Below are 19,996 nucleotides of genomic sequence, written 5' to 3' on the forward strand. Positions count from 1 at the left end.
GTCGTACTAAATGGAATATAACAAGTGACTAATGTCAACTGCACCCACAATACGCTAGAAACTGACTTCTTGTATCGTGCTATATTCAGAGGCATTTCTCTTCCGTTAGGTTGTCCTTGTGGGACTGCGTGCACTTGAAGTTGATGACGTCGAAGCTTTCGATAAATCTTTGCATAACAGAACACAGAGGTCGTTAAAGAAAATAGTATGAGGGCAACGACTGCACTAAGGCCATACTAAGACTCTAAAGACACATGGATGCACATGATGATGTACAAATCAACTAAAAACGAGTGATAGCTGCATGGACTCGTTGTAATGTTACAACTTGTCTGTATCTCAGTCCAGATAAAAGGGCTAGGAGTCTGTCCACGCTTATTGCGCTGGGTGTGAAGTCTGAAACTTGATAGAAAACGAAGCTTGAAGCGTTACACAGTGTATCTATGCAGTAAATAACTTCGCAGTCTATTTCAGTTGTTACATGTACAGTTGTTGTTGTTGTTGACTTTTACAAAGTTTTTGTGTTTAATGCGCATACGCATTAAACAACTATGTTGAAAACGGTTCCGTGTTAAACCATCCCGAGTGTAAAACTTCGGAGGTCCCATGGGATTCCCGAAGAAATGAATCATCACGAGTGTTATTTCGTATTGTTGTCGTATTAAATCGGGAAGGCCGAACACCAAGTACATGGGCGCAATGGCGCCCTAATGCTGGTTCACGTCGTTCGTGTGCATGGGAAGCAGTGTCGTTTGAACGTTCAAGTAAAGGCGGCCACATTGCTACAACTTGCTGGGCCTATCATTGGATGTTGTGTTGTCGTTGTCGTGTTTCCTGTTTCGAATAATTTGGACAGCTTTCCGTCGCGAGTTGGTTTCCAATTTTCAAGGTAAGTCTAAGTTATTTTCCACTTCTCAGTCACTCTGTCGTTTTCTTCCTTTCTTCTAAAGTGCTGCACAGCTCTCGAGAATTTAAGCTTACGTACCGATAAATGCCTTACTTCATGTTACCCCTTGTTTTTTCATTTAGGTGTTGCTAACCGAGTTTCCTGGGCGACAGGATTTACTTTAGTCACGCAAGCCATTGAAATTTTCTTTAGCCATGGCTATATATAGTCGCATTGAGATGTGATTTCAGTCGAACTGCTGAACTCGCTGGAACTGTTTGTTATCGTGTTAAATGGAAAGATCAATCTGCGAGTATGATTGGCTACCTCATCACATGTTCACCGGGGATGCTGGAATTTGATGCTTGCGACTTTTATTTAACTGTGTTTTACTTTCCAACATCGCAACAAATTAAGCTTATGTACACTATTACAAACTGGAATCAAATGATGTTTTGGTTTATACATAATGAGGTTCTACTACTACATATCACACTGTTTGCATGGCAAACTGAATGCTGTGGAGGAAAGTCCAGACCTTACAATATTTGATATGATTGGTCCAACGACCACTGTGTCTGTAGACTACAAGTCAAAGAAATGAAATACTCTTTGATGAAAATGCTGGTAAGCAATGTGTTGAATTGTCTCATCAAATAGAATATATTAATTTGCACACTTATTTCACTGTGAATATGATTATTGGAAGTGACCTCTATAGCTCTTCAAGATTTTCTGTATGAACAATAGACTATTTTCTGTAGACTGATACACGTAGCTAACTGACTTACATCCAGGGGGTCTATGACATTTCCAGACTGCACACTTTTTATTCATTATCGCATCCTCATTTCCATTACCGTAAACCGTAAACAGGCTGCTAACCGTAAACAGGCTGACCTGAGCACTATTCAGGCTAGCCTGAGTGATATTTAGGTTGACCAGAGTGATTTTTAGGCCAACCAGGCCACTATTTAGGCCTAAATGTAGTTTGCAGTCTGCAAATGTCATACACTGCATTCCATGTTTGTTTTCAATTTTTAATAGAATGTATACATGTACAATACAATACAATAACTTGCAATGCTCTATTCCCTCTATGAGAGGTGCCTGCAGGGAATCATGGTGTAGTATTCATAAAAAAATATCAACCAGAGATGATTAATGCAACTACCATCATGTTTCCCTGCAGGTGCATCTCATAGAGTGAATGGCTATTATGGCATACCATGCAATGCAATACAGCACATATATCTTAATAGATGTTTTGATGTACAAAGTATTGCTCTATATTGTTATGAGTCAATGTGCTGTATTTTGATGAGCAGGTCAATGCACAAACAATGGGTGAAATTATACTTCGATACAGCACATGAAATCGTCGAACAAGTGATTTATTATCCAAATGTTGTAGTCGATAATTATTTATCAGCAAAAGAGGGAGAGTGTGACAGTTTTGCATGACTTTCGCAGACTTGAAAAGTAGGATTTCTGCTATAAAAATGACTAATTATACAATTTTGCTGTATATTTGTACTCTTTCACGTGTTGTTTGGACCATATTTTCTGCAGTTCAATAATTATGTGAAGTTGTGAATTATGTTGAGTTAACAGACCCAGTTAAACAAAGCAGCAATGAGTTTCACACATAATGTAAAATGCAAATTCAAAATAAATAGTGCTAACATGTGCCTACAGATGCAAAAGCAGATGAAATACCAACATTTTGACCTAATGTACAAACAAGTTGTGGACAGTTGCTTTGGAAACATGCTCTTACACTTTGAGTTAAAGTTGGCACTGAGCAATTTTGATACTAAGAACAACGCAAGACATCTGCACCATGCCATGTCAGATGTGAGCACAAGAACCTGGTAAACCAAAGTCAGGCACACTGAGCAATGGGAAATGGAACACTCTGTTCTCCATTGTTATTTATTTTTTATCATTGAAGTATTTTCCTTTGTATCAACATCTCATCGATATGTTTTATGTGAGGAGTTGAGCTAATTCACAGAACTCTTTGTGCAACTTCTGTATTCTGACAACCACCTGGAGACTCTGATTCCGTCATCAGGAACACTCTTCTGTCCAGCAGATATTCTACAAACCACTACCAATTGATCAACATGTAACCTTACAACAAGCTATTCTAAGAAGTATAAAAAATGTACAGTGTATTAGCATTATTGGTTTCTTTTTATTACGCTTACAGTTTCATTTTAATGAAAGAACTTAGTAAATTCTCCATGCAAATTGATGTTGTTCAACGTGTCTATATTTCCTTTACAGTCATGGTAAAAACTTAATATCAGAACTTCAGTGTAATCCAGGACTTACAGGCTTAGTAATTCCAGGAAACCATCTTGACACTTCATGTACAAGTTAATTTGACATCCCTCGGTAAACAAAGTCTTCTTCTGTCAATAATAATAAAAAAAAAAAAAACTGAAAACGCATTAAAAACGCGTATGCGTTTCGGACCTATTTTTTTAAAGTCTAACTCAAAGCTTGGAATACACGACACAGTAACCTGAACCAACTAATCTTGTTATTACAATTCAAAATGAAATATTTATCCTTTCAAGTCTATGCCCTTAATTTAAAATGAAAACTAAAAAGATCGATGCTAAAATCCAGAAAAGCACTTTACCAGGAGGTGCCTATAAACATGATATAGATTGTTTTGTCTCTTGTCAAAGTTTGACTTATTGTATACGGGAAATACAGCAAAAGATGCAATCTTCAACTTTTCCAAAAATGTTGCAAGCGCCAAATGATCAACGCTGTTTCGAACTAGTTACTTTTGAACAAGAACACTTAATTTGTGTATTTTAACACGTTGTCCTAAAGAAACACTGAAGGACAGGAAATCTCTGTTTGTATTCATCGCGGTCAGAGTTGAGAAAAATCAATCAACTTCCTGGTATGAACTATATTGAATTACAGCAGTTCAATTGCTTGATCGTGTCCTTGGCTGCCTGTCTCACTGTTCTGATCCGCCAGCAGTAAAGCATTGGGTTTAAAGACGAATTTAGGTAAATAAGAGTTAATGTCATGTAGAAAGCAATATTATATGAACTTGCAGATAGTTGGTCACGAAGTGTTAAGAGAACAACCCGCAAAGCGATAAACGGAATATAGCAAGTAACTAATGCAAACTGCACCCACAAGACGCTGGAAACTGACTTCTTGTATCGTGCTATTTTCAGAGGCACTTGTCTTCCGTTAGGTTGTCCCTGTGAGACAACGGGCACTTGAATTTGATGCTGACGAAGCTTAAAATAAATCTGGGTGTAGGAGAAGCCAGAGATTGTTAGTGAAAATAATGTGAGAGCCAAGGCTACAGTTAAGGCCATACTAATACTCCATAGGGATATTAACGCACATGATATACCAATCAGCCAAAAGCAAATGATAACTGCACGAACGCGTGGGAATGTTACAACATGTCTGTCTCTCAGTCCAGATAACAGGGCTAGGAGTCTGTCCACGCTTATTGCGCTGGATGTGAAGATCGATACTTGAGACAAAACGAAGGCTGAAACGCTGCATAGTATATCCATGTAGTGCATAACTTTCATATCACCTGTTACAAAGGATAAAAGTAAAACGGCGTAGAGTGGTTGCGTAATAACTCCAACACAAAGATCAGTGATCGCCAGACATCGAAACAAAAGTTTTGTTGGTGGATGAAGAGAAGTCTCTTTGTGAAGAGCAACGAGGATCAAAGCATTGCCCAGTGATGCAATGATAGTGATGCATGTCTGCTGTTAACCACAATATTCTTGTTTCGTTTAGCTCGGTTGTCCTGAAGTCTTTGTTTGCAGTGAAGTTCGTCATTCTTGTTCACTGGCTCTTGCATGTAAGTGTGTTGTGTTGGAAAAAAGCTTTAAATGGATGTGCCTTATGAAAGAGCATTTTAGACATTTCCTGTACGAATATCTTTATTCACCGTTTTTAGGGTGAGCAACATTAAGTTAATGGTCAAGAGCAAATACAGGCCGGAAGAACTGACAAAAGATTGTTAAAGATTCCATGAAACACCTGGCTTAGGACTTCAAATGTTTCCTTTTCAACGCTTTCTTTTATATGTTATTGAATTGACTTTTACGAAGTGGTGTTTTTCTTTCTGTTTTGCAATAACTAAAGACGTATTCTAATAGTCATAGCTCGTTTCGGAATATCCTAATAAAGGTAGAACTTCAGTCAGAATGCTTTCCTATACACTTTGTCATGTAAATTTTGACGACAGCTTTTATTTAAGTAAATAAGGAGTTATTTGCCTTTTCTTGCATTTTTTGAAATAATAAAACAAAATGTAATAAAGTTTTATAGTGGATCATGATGGTTTGCACGGATTTAGAGAGTTTTGTTCACTTGGGCGCTGGTTTCTTGAACATTATATTTGAGCGTCAATCTACAAAAAAAAAAAAAAAATAGTCTGGGCCTATAATATGCTTCTAAGATATAAGCCCACATGGAAAACACTTAAAAAACTTCAATTTAAGCAGCACATGCAAATGTTTTCAACTTTCTTTATTAACTTTAATTTAACTTAAGTAATAGCTTCCTTAATCCCCATCTACTTAGCGAACAATTTTTTGCCGAAATATCTTGAGGAAATCATATACAAGTTAGTTTGATTTTTTTTTTTGTTTTCCAAATGGAACTTTGTAATTAAACGTAGGGGCCAAACCATCCCCCTAATGTTTCATGAAGGCTATATTTGCTTGGTTTATATATTTCTGAACCAAGTTTGGCAGATGAGCTTTCTTTGTTCCCTAGTTTATTTTAATCTGGAAGTTGTGACAAAATGTCAATTTATGACGTGATAATTGATGACTTCACCAAAACCTGCTATAATTTTTTGTAAAATCTGATAAAAAAAGATTATGTCATTGGAAAGGCCTTGACTTAAGGAGTAAAATGCCGGAAACCGTTTTTTGCTGTGATGATTATTTTTCGAGATATGGTAAGTTAAATATTTTTTTGTTGTCCCCCCAGAATTTGCTTAACCATACTGTCCTTCTTAAGTTAGTCTCTCTGGTTTATTTTTTCCAGTTTTATTCTAGGAAGGCTAATAATCTAGAAAGATGGAAAGCTTGATGTTGTCAAAAATCGTATGGTTTTAGAAATTTGATTTTCGGCTTTGTTAGGATAGTATTAACAGTAAAAAAAACGGGTGACGTTACAGGTTATGACGGAACAAAACTAATTTTAACGCAATAACACTAGAGGTATAATTTTTAATTCCGATTTTCTTCTTTATTTTTGTTTTAGTCATCTGGCACATCACATGTGCAACATAGCTGCATTTGCTGGAACAAAATTACGGCTCCAATTCGGGGATTTTGCTCAAGAGGGGGACCCCATATTTTGCAGAGTTTTTTCAGGTTTCAACTCCCCCTGATGCTCTTTCGAACACATTGTAAAAATTATGCATATTAAAAACTTCAACAGTGGCAAACAACATGACGTCATCACTGTGACGTCACAACTTTAAAATTTACTGACATTTTTCACGTAAATATGATTGGCAATAGGTCTCCTGGTCATCTGCTAAGCTTGGTGTAGAAAGAGTCCATACTTTTTAAGTAATGCGAAATAATGTGAAATACCCAAGAACTGATGAAACATTTGGGGGGTGGTTTGGTCCCTACGTGATTTTGTCACAAGAAAGTGGTTTGTTCAATGCCTGGTGGAGGGGTGGAACTCTGGTGTAAAAAGGACGGCTCCCCAATCCAACTTTAGGAAATAATTTTGCTGTGTACGTGAGCTCCTGTCAAGGGAGGTCTAGGTCAATCTAGTAGATCCAGTACTACTTTACCCTCACCTCCCAAATAAAATACTTTTTGCTCATTGATGATTCGGTGGGAAATCATTTTGTTTCCCCAGACTTGAAAGCCATTGAAAATCAGCCATCTTGATTAACGCGCGCTCGCTACAGCTGGTCTGCCTCTCACCGGTTGGGAATTTTAAGCCTATTACCTTTAGTTGATATATTTGTTTCCTTCATTTCAACTGGCATGCCTGTGAACTAGCTAGGTGTAGCTAAGCGCATTGACCACTATAGACCACAACATTTGAACATTTTTGAACAGCTGTCGCTATTGAACTACAACTATAAATTTTATTATCTAGGATAGTTTATTTGACAACCTGTCGAAAACATGTTTGTTTAAACCATCCCAAACTCATTCTAATTTAACCACCAAATCATTGAATATTCTCCAGCGAGCCGTCTCTAAGGTTCAAGTGAGCATGGGTCTCGTGGCCATACCATAGCAACGAAAGAAAATGGCATGGCAACGAACCAGCGTGTGTGGTTTCACGGATTAATTTCTTGTTGTTGTTGTTCTCGGTTGCTAGGATAATTATTACACAATGTAATGTTAAAAGTCGGGAGTAACTTGTCATTATAGGAAGCAATATAATTCAACAAATGTAAAGAGATAGTAAATCAAAGAAAGGCAAAATAAACATCGAAATGAAATTTATATTGTCTTCGTCACAAAATACTTGGTTGCCATTGAAATGCTGACACTTAATTGATTTATGAAAATAGGCATTGTAAAGAAAATGGCAGAAGAGCATCACGTTTTCTTTAAAATTGAAGAAAACGTCTTCCAACCTGATGGATATCCTATATGGGAAGGAGCAGCAGATTCGCTTATGTTCTGTTCCATAATGTGTGCGAGGCAAGCTGGCTGTAGCAGTGCAAATTTTGTACAAAGTCAGAGGGCTTGTTCCCTTTTCAGACAAGAACAAACACCTCAGTACGCAAAGAGGCTTTCACAGCAACGAGGTTCCTTTTATTTGGAAAAGGTTTGCCATTAATGTGTTATTGAAAACCAAACTAAAGCACAGTCTTCTAAATTTTGTGACTTTAATTAAGGCATATCAATTCTTTTATTTGTGCGATGTCGAGGAGTAGATCTACTCTCTGACGTAATAACTACTAGTAGTAATTCCTAGCTCTCCTCTGGGAGAATAGGGCCATAACGTATTAAACTGGCGTAAAAATGGCGGTAGAAACTTTTTGCCTTCGGCTCCTCAATTTATGCCGAGGTGATGATATATTACATTCCAAAATTAAAAAAACAAACAAACAACAACAACAACAACAACAACAACAAGCATTATGATGAAAAACTAAAATTATAATGTCATTTTATTGTTAGACATTTCCCGTTATTCAACAACCTTCGGATTGACGTTTGCAATGACTAACTAACAGACTTCAAAGTTCTATTCTGCTAAACACGACCCTTCCTCCATCACACTATGAAAACCCACTGCGAAGCTAAGCTGGTTTGTTTTTAATTTTTAGTAGCAGACAACAACAAGAAGAAAACACTCAATAAACTACAGCTTAGATCATTCCGCAAGCGGAATTACCATTTTAGTTGCGTACTGAGATAACAGCTTTCTGCAATATTCCAGAATATATTCTTATTGCAGAACAAGGTCTGTCTAACATGCTATTCAGTTAGTGCAAGATAATCACACTCTTTAAGTTGAATTTCCATTTTGTTTCCAATGATAATAACACTAAAAAGGATATTTAAAAGCTCTGATCAATTAAATTATATGTCTATTTATTCGCAATTCATTTTCTACTCATGGTAGGTTGGCAATACAAAGGTATCTCCATCACCAGGTAAGCGTAATAAATGACTTATCTTCATTTCACAAATATCTATATGACCTTGACAACACACTTCTTTTACCACCTTCAGCCATATTTTAATACTGATTTTTTTATCTAAAGAACACCATCGCGATAATTTTTCAACTGTTTTAGCCAAAGTAGTGGCTAGATTATGACTGAGTACCATCGTTTAATGACCGAGATGGATATATTTAGTGAATTTATTGTTGAGGGGAGATAAAAATGTGGCTGGCTACTAACCATAACGTCTACCAGACTTTAACATCGAAATCTTGTGTATCGGTTACCCATTATTGAACTTTTATCGTACCTTCCCGACCTTTCTTTTTTTCTCTTTTAAGTTTGGACTTTCGAAGTGATGTTCATGATATTGCCCCTTTAACATTGCAGCTCTGACTGTCAAATCATGAAAATGGTATTGAGTTTTCTCTTAATTTCAATCAATTAGCAGCTATCTTTTTTCCTGTCCAGTTTCTGAATTTCCCTTAAAGGAATTTGAAAAATTATAAAATAATATACACTCTGCTGTAAATAAATATTTTTGACCTTAACTCGTTGGAAGCAAATAAAACGATTAACAACGAGTAAAACTGCTCTTTTTGCAGGTGCCTCCCAATTGTCGGCAGTTCCTTCGTGTCAGACCCTCCTCAACCAAGCACCCCGTACTCCCTCGGGTGTTTACTGGATTGACCCTGATGGTGGTTCCCAGACCAACGCGTTCAAGGCATACTGTGACATGGAAACTGATGGACGAGGCTGGACTCTAGTGTGGGGCTATACTTTCACAAATTACGTCCACTTTAGAGATGGCTCAAACGCAGTCACACCGAGACCAAACTGGCCAGTAAATCCTAAAGTGGATGTTCCAATCTCGACAACTCCCCCATTAAACGAAACAGACTACAACGCCATAAACTTCTCGCTGTGGAAACACCTTGGCAGTCAGGTCCTTATCAAAAGCAACATAAACAACTGGCTGAGGTGTGATCCAGGAAACGGAAGTTTAGTGGAGTGGAAGAGCGGAGACGTAAACTGTCAAATCGTCAGAAGGGTTACTGATACATGCAGGAATAAACAGGCTCCTTCCAGCTTTGCTCCGAAGAAGTATGGACCGATGTTTAAGACGACGGAGAGCATGTACTATTATTATGACGGTTACAAGGGAAATAACTGGCCTACGCATGATCCTTGTGGAGAAAACGAGGGAAATCATATGAAAAACGTGGGTAATCCACATGGCAACATTTTCATTCGAAACCCTAACAGCTATGCTGCAGGTGCAAACGGCTCTTAAACTATACATACTACAGACATATTCACCTGCAATCTAAATCAAATAGAAAATGTTACATATACACCGCGACGACCAAAAATAATTTTGAAAAAAGTTAGAAAGCGAGTTACTGAAAAGTGAATATTGTTGGGATTACTTACGTATTGGTTTTGTTGTTTTGTCGCGAAGGACAATTAAAAAGACAATAAAAATAAAATAAACAGAACTGAGATATACTTATTTCTACATGATTATTGTATTGCAAAACAGCAATTTTATTCAAAATGAGTAGCATACATCGAACTAACAATGGTTGATATTAAGGTGTTGACTTTTCTTTTTCAAACAAACGTAATAAATAGTTCAAATAGTACTGGTAAATTTACTCAGGATCTCACAATTAAATTAATATAATAATTAACTAAATAATTACAAATTCTTATCCTGTTTCACAGTCACTGTTTCTATGTAGATCTCTGTTCTACTTGTGCGTGACCCGATGTACTGCGCGAAAGTCAACGAATTACAGAAAATTATTGGTCAACTTAAACGTTGAAAAGTACAGGTTCTTGTCAGGGGGATTTTACTGTAAATACCAACAAGGCCGTCATTTCCCTATCAGCGGTAACTAAGTTCAAATTAAAGAGGAACAGAACTACATTCAAATGCACTTCATCGAAGAACATATGATAATTAGTACTAAGCTCTCTCTTATTTTGAGGGCTCACTCCCTCACTGAGAGGGGTGAATAGGTTTCGGATCGACGGATTTGACCTTAAAAAGCGCACAGATTTTGGATTTTTGCGCGGATTCGCGGCTTTTGAATACACAGTGGATCTTGGATCAGCTGTGCATTTCGGCGCGGATTCCGGATTTTGCCTGTCTTGATGCTCAATTCGGATCTTGGGTCCTGAACGAAATTTAGATCATAGATCGATCTTTCTTCAGCCTTTGTCGGTATGGTAATGTGTTCATCCAAATTATTTCTTTTTCCGAACGAAGCTGATTTAAACTCAGGTGCGAGACTGTTATTGGAATTGAATTGTGTTATAGTCATCAAGCATGCACGTTGTCTTCTTTATTATTCGAGCGAAATTAACAATGTCATTCACATTTACCAGTTTACCTTTGAACTTTTACACTTCTGTTTCCGGATGTGGTTGTGATTTTGGAATTAGAACAAAAATATTGGAGATCAACGGATTTCAGTGAAGAATGATCATCGCAGTTAATTTTCCAATTTAATTTAATTGCTTAAATTGGAAAATTAACTGCGATGATCATTCTTCACTGTCATCTACAACCGCAGTTCAGATATGAATTATTTCATATAAACTTCACATCATTTCACTCCTCACGGGAAGATATGAACTCAATTAATTGACCTCGCTTCCAATGTGTGGCTTCATAGCTCAGTTGGTAGAGCATCGCACCGGTATCGCGGAGGTCACGGGTTTGAATCCCGTTGAAGCCCTGATTCTTTTCAGGCTTCTTCTTTCCATTGCTTAAATTGGAAAATTAACTGCGATGATCATTCTTCACTGTCATCTACAACCGCAGTTCATATATGAATTATTTCATATAAACTTCACATCATCAACGGATTTGGCGAAAAAAAGGCATGGATCGGCGGATTTGCATACCCTTATTCACCCCCTCCTTATTGAGTGCTAATTTTTGTATCAGAGAATTTTGCAGAAGTAAAACCAAACTCGCTAACATGTCAAGTCAGTTCTTACACTTGCAGACGCTTGTCTTAATATTCTTCGATTTAGGACGTGTTTATTCTCTCTCGAGATTTCATCTTCCAAACCCAAGGTTCCAAGTGGCTAGCTCTGACATGGATAGTGATGGAAAGAGAAAAAAAATAGTTCGAGGAGCTCGAGAAGATATTCTTTGCTTTGAATTTTGAATCTTGGTTTTCCTTGGTATTTCTCTGCAAGAGTGTATTAATTGCACCTAATTTTGGCGCCATCTTAGTTTTTTATTAATTCATGTAGGAAAGGAAAACGAAAAACGAAAATGAGCTAATATTGGTAAAAAAAATTCTCTAGTGAGGTGTAGTCTCTATTCAGTACTAATCACTAAACGTCACGCAACACTTCGTCATCTGTAATCGTTTATTTATATCCCTAATTTATTTACACAAGCCTGATCAATGAAGTGTAAAATTTCAGCATTTGGTGAGTATTTATGGGAAACAAAAATGCAATGCAACTATTGCTTTGTGCAATCATGGTAAAATATTGAAGAGAAATATCTTCCATCGTTTGCTCTGTGGAGTCACTTATATAATATAGGATTAGAAGAAACTATAGTGCATTCTGTTATTTCCTAAGCTACGCCTCAAGTGATTTCAACTTTCAGATAGTTTCAATCACGGCGTTTTGTCGATGAAGTGTAACTTTCGAAACTGCTTGCCTCCCGTAACTGCAATTAGATGGAGCTGGATTTGTCTCCCCAAAATGAACATCTTGTACCGATCGACTGGGACTTACAACTCCATAGCTCTTTAGCTTTGCAATTGGTGGACCATCGGTTACTTCAAACCCGCAGTGTGGAAGTTGAAGTGATAGGCTGTCCGGTCGGATAGCCTCTGTTGCTCTGACTGCAGGACTCTCAGGTGATGGTATGACAAAGTACTTCCCGTATTTTTTGACGACATCATTTGCCACCGTTTGAATGCGAGCATCAAACCTTTTGATCCTAGCGTTCTGAAATGACTTCTCTACGTTCTCTTTGGCGTTTTGCTTTGCACACTCTTTCGCCATAGTGTGAAACTCTTTTAATGCCGCCTCGGCCTCTATATATCGGTAGTATTCCAAACTCGGCATTTTAAGTTCCTTTCTTTTTCGAAGGCATCGACGAATGCAGACAGAGGTGAAGAGAATGCACATTGCCATCAGCATCAGAGACCAGCCTGTTATTTGACTACGCGATTTGTAACTTTCTTCGAGCTCCCTTGAGCGGAAGCCCAGTGTAACATGGCATTTATCAGTTGTATTACCCACTGTGTCCTCGCTGTCGAGAGGAGGACCGAAATAAGCGCACGTGTAATACTGCTGTTGTAGAAATGATATCACTAGCCAAGCCAACGGGGCAATACCTGCGTTTACGAAAATATACGGTGTAGCTAAGAATGCTTTCAGATACCGACGGCCTGGTGATTGTGTCATGTTTTTCTTCTTGATTCTTCCCAGTTTCCACAAGTCTCTGTCCACCAGGATCCCGGCGAGAAACAACAGCAAAGCCGGAGCCCAGAGAAATGCCAATCCATAAGGGAGGTGTCCTTCACACGGGCAGTTGAACACAACGCTTTCGATCAGCTCTTCTAAGCCTATTGTCAAAACTGCCATGGATCCATACAACAAGGATCGCTTGGTGTTTCTGAATAACACAGCTGCGCTTGCAAGTAAGGTGGTCATGTTCCCACGGCTGATCACCAAACTTATGATAAAAATACGAACGACGGGAGCTTATATATATATATATATATATATATATATATATATATATATATATATATATATATATATATATAAAGGAGGAGGGAGGATGCATATCGCAACGGAAGTATATTTTGGGTCGCGATAGTAGGGGCTTTTTTACGGAGTAAAACGGACCGGAAATAAACATCAAAAAAGGAAGCTCCGAGGAAAACAACAATATTTTGATTATGTATAACAAAGCAAATAAAAAGAAAAAAAAAAAAAAAAAAAAAAAAAACCTATCTGAGTTTGAAGTGGAATAATTAATTTATACCAGATATCGGAGGCGAATCGTAAAGACCTACTATGCACTGCAAGCCAAACTATGAAACGTTCAGTGAATCATTATGCATCATCAAATTCCTTATGAAAATTTTACATGCTTTACTCCTCGACGCATCTCAGTATAAATTAACCGCAATGGAAAATACGATTTGTAAATCGAGATGGGGTGAGAAATATTAGATAATCAGTTAGGACTTATATGCTGATTAACCGTTTAAACAACCTCGAAAAACAAGGGCTGCTTTCAGTTTCTAAATGGACATCCATGCCCAATTCACCCAATTTTGGGGGATTTTATTTAATGTAGTTGAAGAATTGACTCACAGGAAGTCGATTCGTGCGTTATCAATTAACCTTCACCGTTCTTTAAGCTTGAAAGGGGGTAAACTACCGGAAGTCGAGTGGCATAGACAGTAACAACATGAAGCTTTGTCGCTCTTAAGAAGAGAGTGGAACAAGTGGTATTAAATGTCGACGAGTCGACACGATTCGCAATGGTCCACTCGACTCGTCACTTTTGTGCTAAGTCGATCCGTCTCACCGGAAGTCGAATCACGCCAGGGTTAAAGGGTCGATACGACTCGCCACATTCGATCCCTTCTCTGCTGAATTACTTCATAGCGAATATTTTATCGGTACGGTCTTGAAGCCATGGAGGAAATTGTGAATAGTAAGAACCAGAAAATCGTGTTCTCGGTTGAGAGTATTTTTGGTTTCGTACCGCGTGCTGGTAGATGAAGTATCGAGCATAAGTTTCGATATAATAAAGTGACGAAGCCTCAAACGAACTCACGCGTATTATTCAAACCCACTAACTTTTGACATTTCGTCAGGAATCAATGCCGAGCAACATTAGAAACTGCGCTATCGCTCTTTATATTTGCAGAAGTTAAGAATACAAACTGCAAACTGGGGAAATAAACGAGGAGTAGTTATTGGTGCAGTAATATCCGATTAACGAAGCCGAGACGCTGTGTTACATTGAATTGAAGTCGTGATTTGAACTACTATAAATACCTTTTTTATGCAAATATGGATTCACATCTGTGTGTCACTTGTGGATTTTGGTAATAATTACAATACAGTTTTGGAATTCTAGCTTAAAGTTCTGTTGCTGTAGCTTTTGTTGCCAGTAAATGAAGCTAAATATGACAGTGTCAGCTGGCCACTCATTTTTCTGCACGAAATAATATTTATTACATAATAATTAAATGAATGCACGCGCTCTGATCGGTCAATCAGCTATGGTTTATTGTGCCAGTAAACTCATGGAAATTTCGCGTGGTATAAAAGCAGTAGACCGCAAGTTTCTATGGTTTAGAGGCATGATAAGCCACGTGGGATGTTGAAAGAACACTCGAAGAATTCGTAAATCACAAATCTGCGGCTCGTGATTTACGAATTCTTGGAGTGTTCTTCCAACAACCCGCGTGGTTTATCAGCCTATTAACCATAGAAACTTGTGGTCTATTGCTTAAATAACTGATTGACTTACTATCGATATTTATCCTTTTGTGATTTATTGACTGATTGATTTCTATGTGTGTTGCTTCATTTATATTTAATTTATTTAGTATGTGCCTGGAATGACAAATTATTGGAAAATTAATACTTAATCTTGTTCTTTTTCGACTTATTCTCTAACAAATTTTAGTAAATGTGTCTGCTTTATCGTAGGATTCGATTCAATTAGTTGTTTAGTGCGCCTCATTGCTGTACGTTGACTCCAAATTCCTTTACTAATCAAATCGGTATGTAAAGGAAGCGCTGGGTAGTTAAAACAGCAGGCTCAAGAACGTTCCTAGCGCGAACGACAAGTCATTCGAAAGTATTGCCAAACTCATTTTATATTATACCTTTTTCTTTCTAGTAGTTACCTACTCGATCGTATAATTAAGACTAGAATACGTCAACCCAATATACGGAATAGCACTAGCGATAAGCCTACAAGTACGCATTGCGGACCTTTATTAAACTTAAGTAAGAGACAATGAACACTTACGGAAATGATCACAGTAATAGCGTCATATATAACTGGTTTCAAAGTTGTCTTTTCTCTTACCAGAACATAACATAATCTAAGTTAGGAACATAACTAGAACATAAGTCGGGAATATGTACACTCAGTGATATTGGTTGGTAAGTCCCTAATGAGCATTGGTAGAATTCTACTAGTATACTAATGCAAATGCTGCAATCTGATTGGCTGAGCTACTCGTATACTATCAGCCATTAGAGTGCAGTGGCTGTCGGTCGTCCACGAAATGCGACGTTTTTATCGTTTTTTCTGAAGTTTTGGAAGAAAGTTTAGATGTAAATGGATAATTACATTCCTGAGAAGACTAAAAGAAGGACATTAACGGATTCTTGGCTCTAAAAACTTGAAATTATTGAAAAAACGGGTGCGCGCGCGTAAACAACTGTAAATTTACCAAGGACAATGAATGCGTAAACTTCAATAAAGCGTTGAAAAACAATTGGAAACCGTTATTTGCGTTAATTTCAGTTAGAATTCTACTGAAACAATTAGATTATTCGCGATAGTTGATGAGGCCTTCGGCCTCATCAACTATCACCTCATAAAAATCTCGAGCTCATAATCTAATTGTTAATTAGTCACTCCCTATTGACTGAGTAATAAGTGATCCAAACAAAACCAAAATGGCCGGAGGAAACTCGCGTTTTGGAACCAAACCTGTGAATAACAGGACCGATGTTTATCATGGTGAGAGTTTCACTTGTTACAGTTCAAAAGACCCATTTTTTTTTTGTCGGGAGAGAAAAACTTTACATAGCTAAGTTATGCGCTCTTATTCTATTTTTGAACAAAAGAAACACTGAAGATAACGATAAAAACTCCTTCTAACAGTAGCATAAACATGTTAAAAGCCTGCATGCCTGTCATATGCTAATTTGTTCCTGCTCCCAGCACGGTCGTTCGTGTGATTGCTGAAAGTTTGGGACGTACCGTTTTGAATGTCTGAGAATTTTAAAAGCATCGAATAATTTACTTTAATTCATCAAATTACTAGTGCCTGCATAAAAAAAGTGAGCGGCACTTCGCCGCAAAATAATAATAATAATAATAATAATAATAATAATAAACATAAACAACAAAACAAACCAAAGTCAACAACAACAGCACTTCGCAAGCAAAATTGCAGCGATTACGAACCAGCTACATTAAGCGACTTTCAGCGAACCGAAGTTTTCTTGTTTAGCCATATGATAAACATATCTTATTAACCGAGCTTGATTGGTCTGTAGATTAGTCAGTAAAGTACCGTACGTTAACGTACGGCTTCGCTCACTCAGTTTGACTGTGATGAGTACAGTTAAAGAGGTCCTGTCGCTCACGGTTTCTTGAGGAGGGCATACTAAAATATAGACTACGTACGTTGCGACTGAGCTTTTGTTTACAAATAACCGGTTCGAAACACCCCCCATCTTCGCACTGCTTCCCAAAAAGTTCCCTGAATTGTGACAAAATGACCCCAGGGACAAAATCATCTATATATTATTGTTTACAATTTCCTCTTGAAAAATTGCTTTCTCTGGGTGTTAGGTCGATATTCATCATTTGAAAAAAAGTTTAGGAATCATATGAGACATTAAAAAATATATAGTTATGTTACACTTTGAATTGTAGCAAAGAGCAAAGTTACTCTCGTATAACTGCTCTCTGTTAGGCTTCACAATTTATTCCAAACTGTCGCTGATATTCGATCTTGTTTCCATTTTAAAGCATTAACTATGTTGTGGATATGCAAAGAATAAAATAAACTTTAATCTTAGCACTAGTTTAACTCCCTTTATTATAATATGCGAAATGTATATTGGCTTCAGTGCTGCAGTTTTATTTTCGTCAGTCAATATTGAAAGACATGGGACAGCATTTAAACACACAAAACACAATTTTGCTGTCTTGATTAGTCTGAATACAGATCTAGCTAATATACATAACTTGTGTTAAAAAGGGAAAGAAATGACTTCTGCCTCAGGTTGTTGTTGACGAGTATCTTGAAAAATCGATCTGGCATATTCCGACTTAACGTCAGTCAGCGTATTTACCTAAGAATTGCACCGATGGACATGAGTAGAAACTTATAATGTGTATACATGTAGTTAGCGAGACGAATTTCATAATCGAGACAATTGCAATTGCACACCGCGATTGCTTGAAACTTCAGGCTTGGAAAAAAAAAAAAAAAAAAAAAAAAAAAAAAAAAAAAAATATATATATATATATATATATATATATATATATATATATATATATATAAGAAACACGCAACACTTTTGGCAACAGCCCGGATGGCTAATCGTTCATGACTCAACCCATGGCTTATAACTTCCCGTGTTGTGGCAGAGCACAATCGCCATACATGTATAACATGCATATGGACTTATTCCTTAGATCTTGCTGTAGAAGAAAAGTATGTTTTTGGCAACTTCGTTTCCATATAGCTGCAGCAGTGAAAAAAGTAAACCAATTTTTCTATCGTTTACAGGTATAGGTGACCGTATTGTTAAGATAGGATCTGAATAATTTAACGAACCGTGAACTATTCAAAGTTTTATTGTCACTAAAACAAAGTTCTGGCAATTGCGACAGGTCTATGTCAAAATTTTTTAATTAAGACGATCGATCTAAATAAATACAATACGGTGGATTTGTCAGTTTTTACTTTAAGAAAAACAAGCTGCTAGCATAAGAGCTGTTATACAGTAGAAACCCGGTAACTCGAACTCGGATAACTCGAGCTCCCCCGCTAACTCGAACCAAGTTCCACTGATTTTCCTTGGATTTGACCTCACTTTTCAGTCATTTTAACTCGGTTAACTCGAACTTGGATAACTCGAATTCCCCGCTAACTCGAACTAAATTTCGTCTCCCTTGATAAATATCTCGAGTTCTGGTTCACATACCTCATCAGGGATGTCATCCCATTAGCTTTTCTTGAAGTGTAATCGGTAACAACGTTCAAAACTATAAACGCTACAGCAATTTGATTTCAATTAGTGCAACCGACCGTTCACATATTTGACAGTCATTTCCCGATGTTGTGAGTCATACTGGATGCGTTGCCTTTAGCTGTCACAGTATACTGAAGTGCTGAAAAATCCCTAAATTATCAATTATTAACATGGCAAGTTGGATATTCAATCGACCCCGTTAACTCGAAGCCCCGCTAACTCGAACTGTTTTTCGTTTCCCTTCAGAGCTGGAGTTACCGGGGTTCTACTGTACATCCGCTCCGACTTCCAAAAGACTTCCACACAAAAGACTTCCAATCAGTACAACGTCGAAACAAAACGCACAAGCAATGGAAAACTTTACTGTAGACGGAAACTTCACAAGGGATATGAGCAAACCATTCATGTTACCATTGCAAATAGGCGTAGTTCTTTCAGCCTTCAACATGTTTTTGTCCATCACTGCATCACTGGGCAATGCTCTAATCCTCGTTGCTCTTCATAAAGAGACTTCCCTCCATCCACCGACAAAACGTTTGTTTCGATGTCTGGCGGTCACCGATCTCTGTGTTGGAGTTATTTCGCAGCCACTTTTTGCCGTTTCTCTTTTGCTGTCTGTAACAACTGGAATAAACTTGAAATTTATTTTCTTCATAGATAACCTATATATCGCCTCAAGCTTTGTTTTGTGTCCAGTATCGGTCTTCACATCCAGCGCAATAAGCGTGGACAGACTCCTAGCGGTGTTATCTGGACTGAGATACAGACATGTTGTAACATTATCACGAGTTCGCACAGTTATTATTTGCTTTTGGCTGACTGGTATATCATGTGGATCAATATTCGTTTGGTATGCCAATATAGCTTATACTGTAGCCTTTGCTCTTACAACCTTTTCTCTAACAGCCTCTTTCCTCTCCTATGCAAAGATTTTTCGCAAACTTCGACAACATCAACTTCAAGTGCACGCAGTCCCACAAGGACAAAATAACGGAAGAGAAGTTCCTCTGAATATAGCACGATACAGGAAGTCAGTTTCCTGTGCGATATGGGTTCAGTTGGCACAAGTTACTTGCTACACTCCGTTTCTCGTTTTGGTTATGGTTATGTCATATGGTCGAATGTCTGCAAGCAAACTGGAAATTGCTCTCGAAATTACTGCAACCCTTACCTACCTCAATTCATCTCTAAACCCGATTCTTTACTACTGGAGGATCGGCGCGGTACGACAAGCAGCCAAGGACACGATCAAACAATTGAACTGCTGTAAATCAGCCTAGATCATCCACTAGAGTGAATTTGGTAAAGAACGAAATATATATATTCTTTAAAATTTTTCTTGGTTTTAATAACAGTGGAAATGATCGGAAGTAAACAACCAATGAGTTGACTGAGCCGCTTTTACGAATGCG

At 37.6% G+C, this 19,996-nt stretch overlaps 4 protein-coding genes across 4 annotated transcripts; 2 read left to right on the plus strand and 2 right to left on the minus strand.

Annotated features, from left to right (window-relative positions):
• Positions 1-3,819: 3,819 nt before the first annotated feature.
• LOC149096124 (melanocortin receptor 5-like) lies at positions 3,820-5,184 on the minus strand. Its single transcript, XM_089281421.1, has 2 exons — positions 5,173-5,184; positions 3,820-4,656 (listed from the first exon to the last, which is right to left on the minus strand). The coding sequence occupies exons 1-2, from the start codon at positions 5,182-5,184 to the stop codon at positions 3,820-3,822; spliced, it is 849 nt and encodes a 282-aa protein (XP_089137547.1).
• Positions 5,185-7,468: 2,284 nt separating this feature from the next.
• On the plus strand, positions 7,469-10,336 carry LOC149096125 (uncharacterized). The gene is made up of 3 exons (XM_089281422.1): positions 7,469-7,720; positions 8,519-8,549; positions 9,116-10,336. The coding sequence occupies exons 1-3, from the start codon at positions 7,469-7,471 to the stop codon at positions 9,853-9,855; spliced, it is 1,023 nt and encodes a 340-aa protein (XP_089137548.1). The 3' UTR covers positions 9,856-10,336.
• Positions 10,337-11,936: 1,600 nt separating this feature from the next.
• Positions 11,937-13,319, minus strand: LOC149096126 (calcium homeostasis modulator protein 6-like). The gene has a single exon (XM_089281666.1). It carries the CDS (start codon positions 13,257-13,259, stop codon positions 12,198-12,200), a length of 1,062 nt encoding a protein of 353 aa, XP_089137792.1. The 5' UTR covers positions 13,260-13,319; the 3' UTR covers positions 11,937-12,197.
• A 5,324-nt stretch (positions 13,320-18,643) lies between these two features.
• On the plus strand, positions 18,644-19,864 carry LOC149096127 (melanocortin receptor 5-like). The gene has a single exon (XM_089281600.1). The coding sequence runs from the start codon at positions 18,935-18,937 to the stop codon at positions 19,862-19,864; it is 930 nt and encodes a 309-aa protein (XP_089137726.1). The 5' UTR covers positions 18,644-18,934.
• Positions 19,865-19,996: the final 132 nt, after the last annotated feature.

The sequence above is a fragment of the Orbicella faveolata genome, unplaced genomic scaffold (genome assembly GCF_042242905.1).
Source record: "Orbicella faveolata isolate gen_17 unplaced genomic scaffold, um_ofav_v1 contig_48, whole genome shotgun sequence".
NCBI lineage: Eukaryota > Metazoa > Cnidaria > Anthozoa > Scleractinia > Merulinidae > Orbicella > Orbicella faveolata.

Excerpts from the sequence above, each read along its gene's own strand:
- LOC149096125 (XM_089281422.1), top strand. The coding sequence starts at position 7,469 with ATGGCAGAAGAGCATCACGTTTTCTTTAAAATTGAAGAAAACGTCTTC. Across the intron at positions 7,721-8,518 it reads TTTATTTGGAAAAGGTTTGC|GTTGGCAATACAAAGGTATC; the intron begins CATTAATGTGTT and ends TACTCATGGTAG. Across the intron at positions 8,550-9,115 it reads AAAGGTATCTCCATCACCAG|GTTGGAAGCAAATAAAACGA; the intron begins GTAAGCGTAATA and ends TGACCTTAACTC.
- LOC149096126 (XM_089281666.1), bottom strand. The coding sequence starts at position 13,259 with ATGACCACCTTACTTGCAAGCGCAGCTGTGTTATTCAGAAACACCAAG.
- LOC149096127 (XM_089281600.1), top strand. The coding sequence starts at position 18,935 with ATGGAAAACTTTACTGTAGACGGAAACTTCACAAGGGATATGAGCAAA.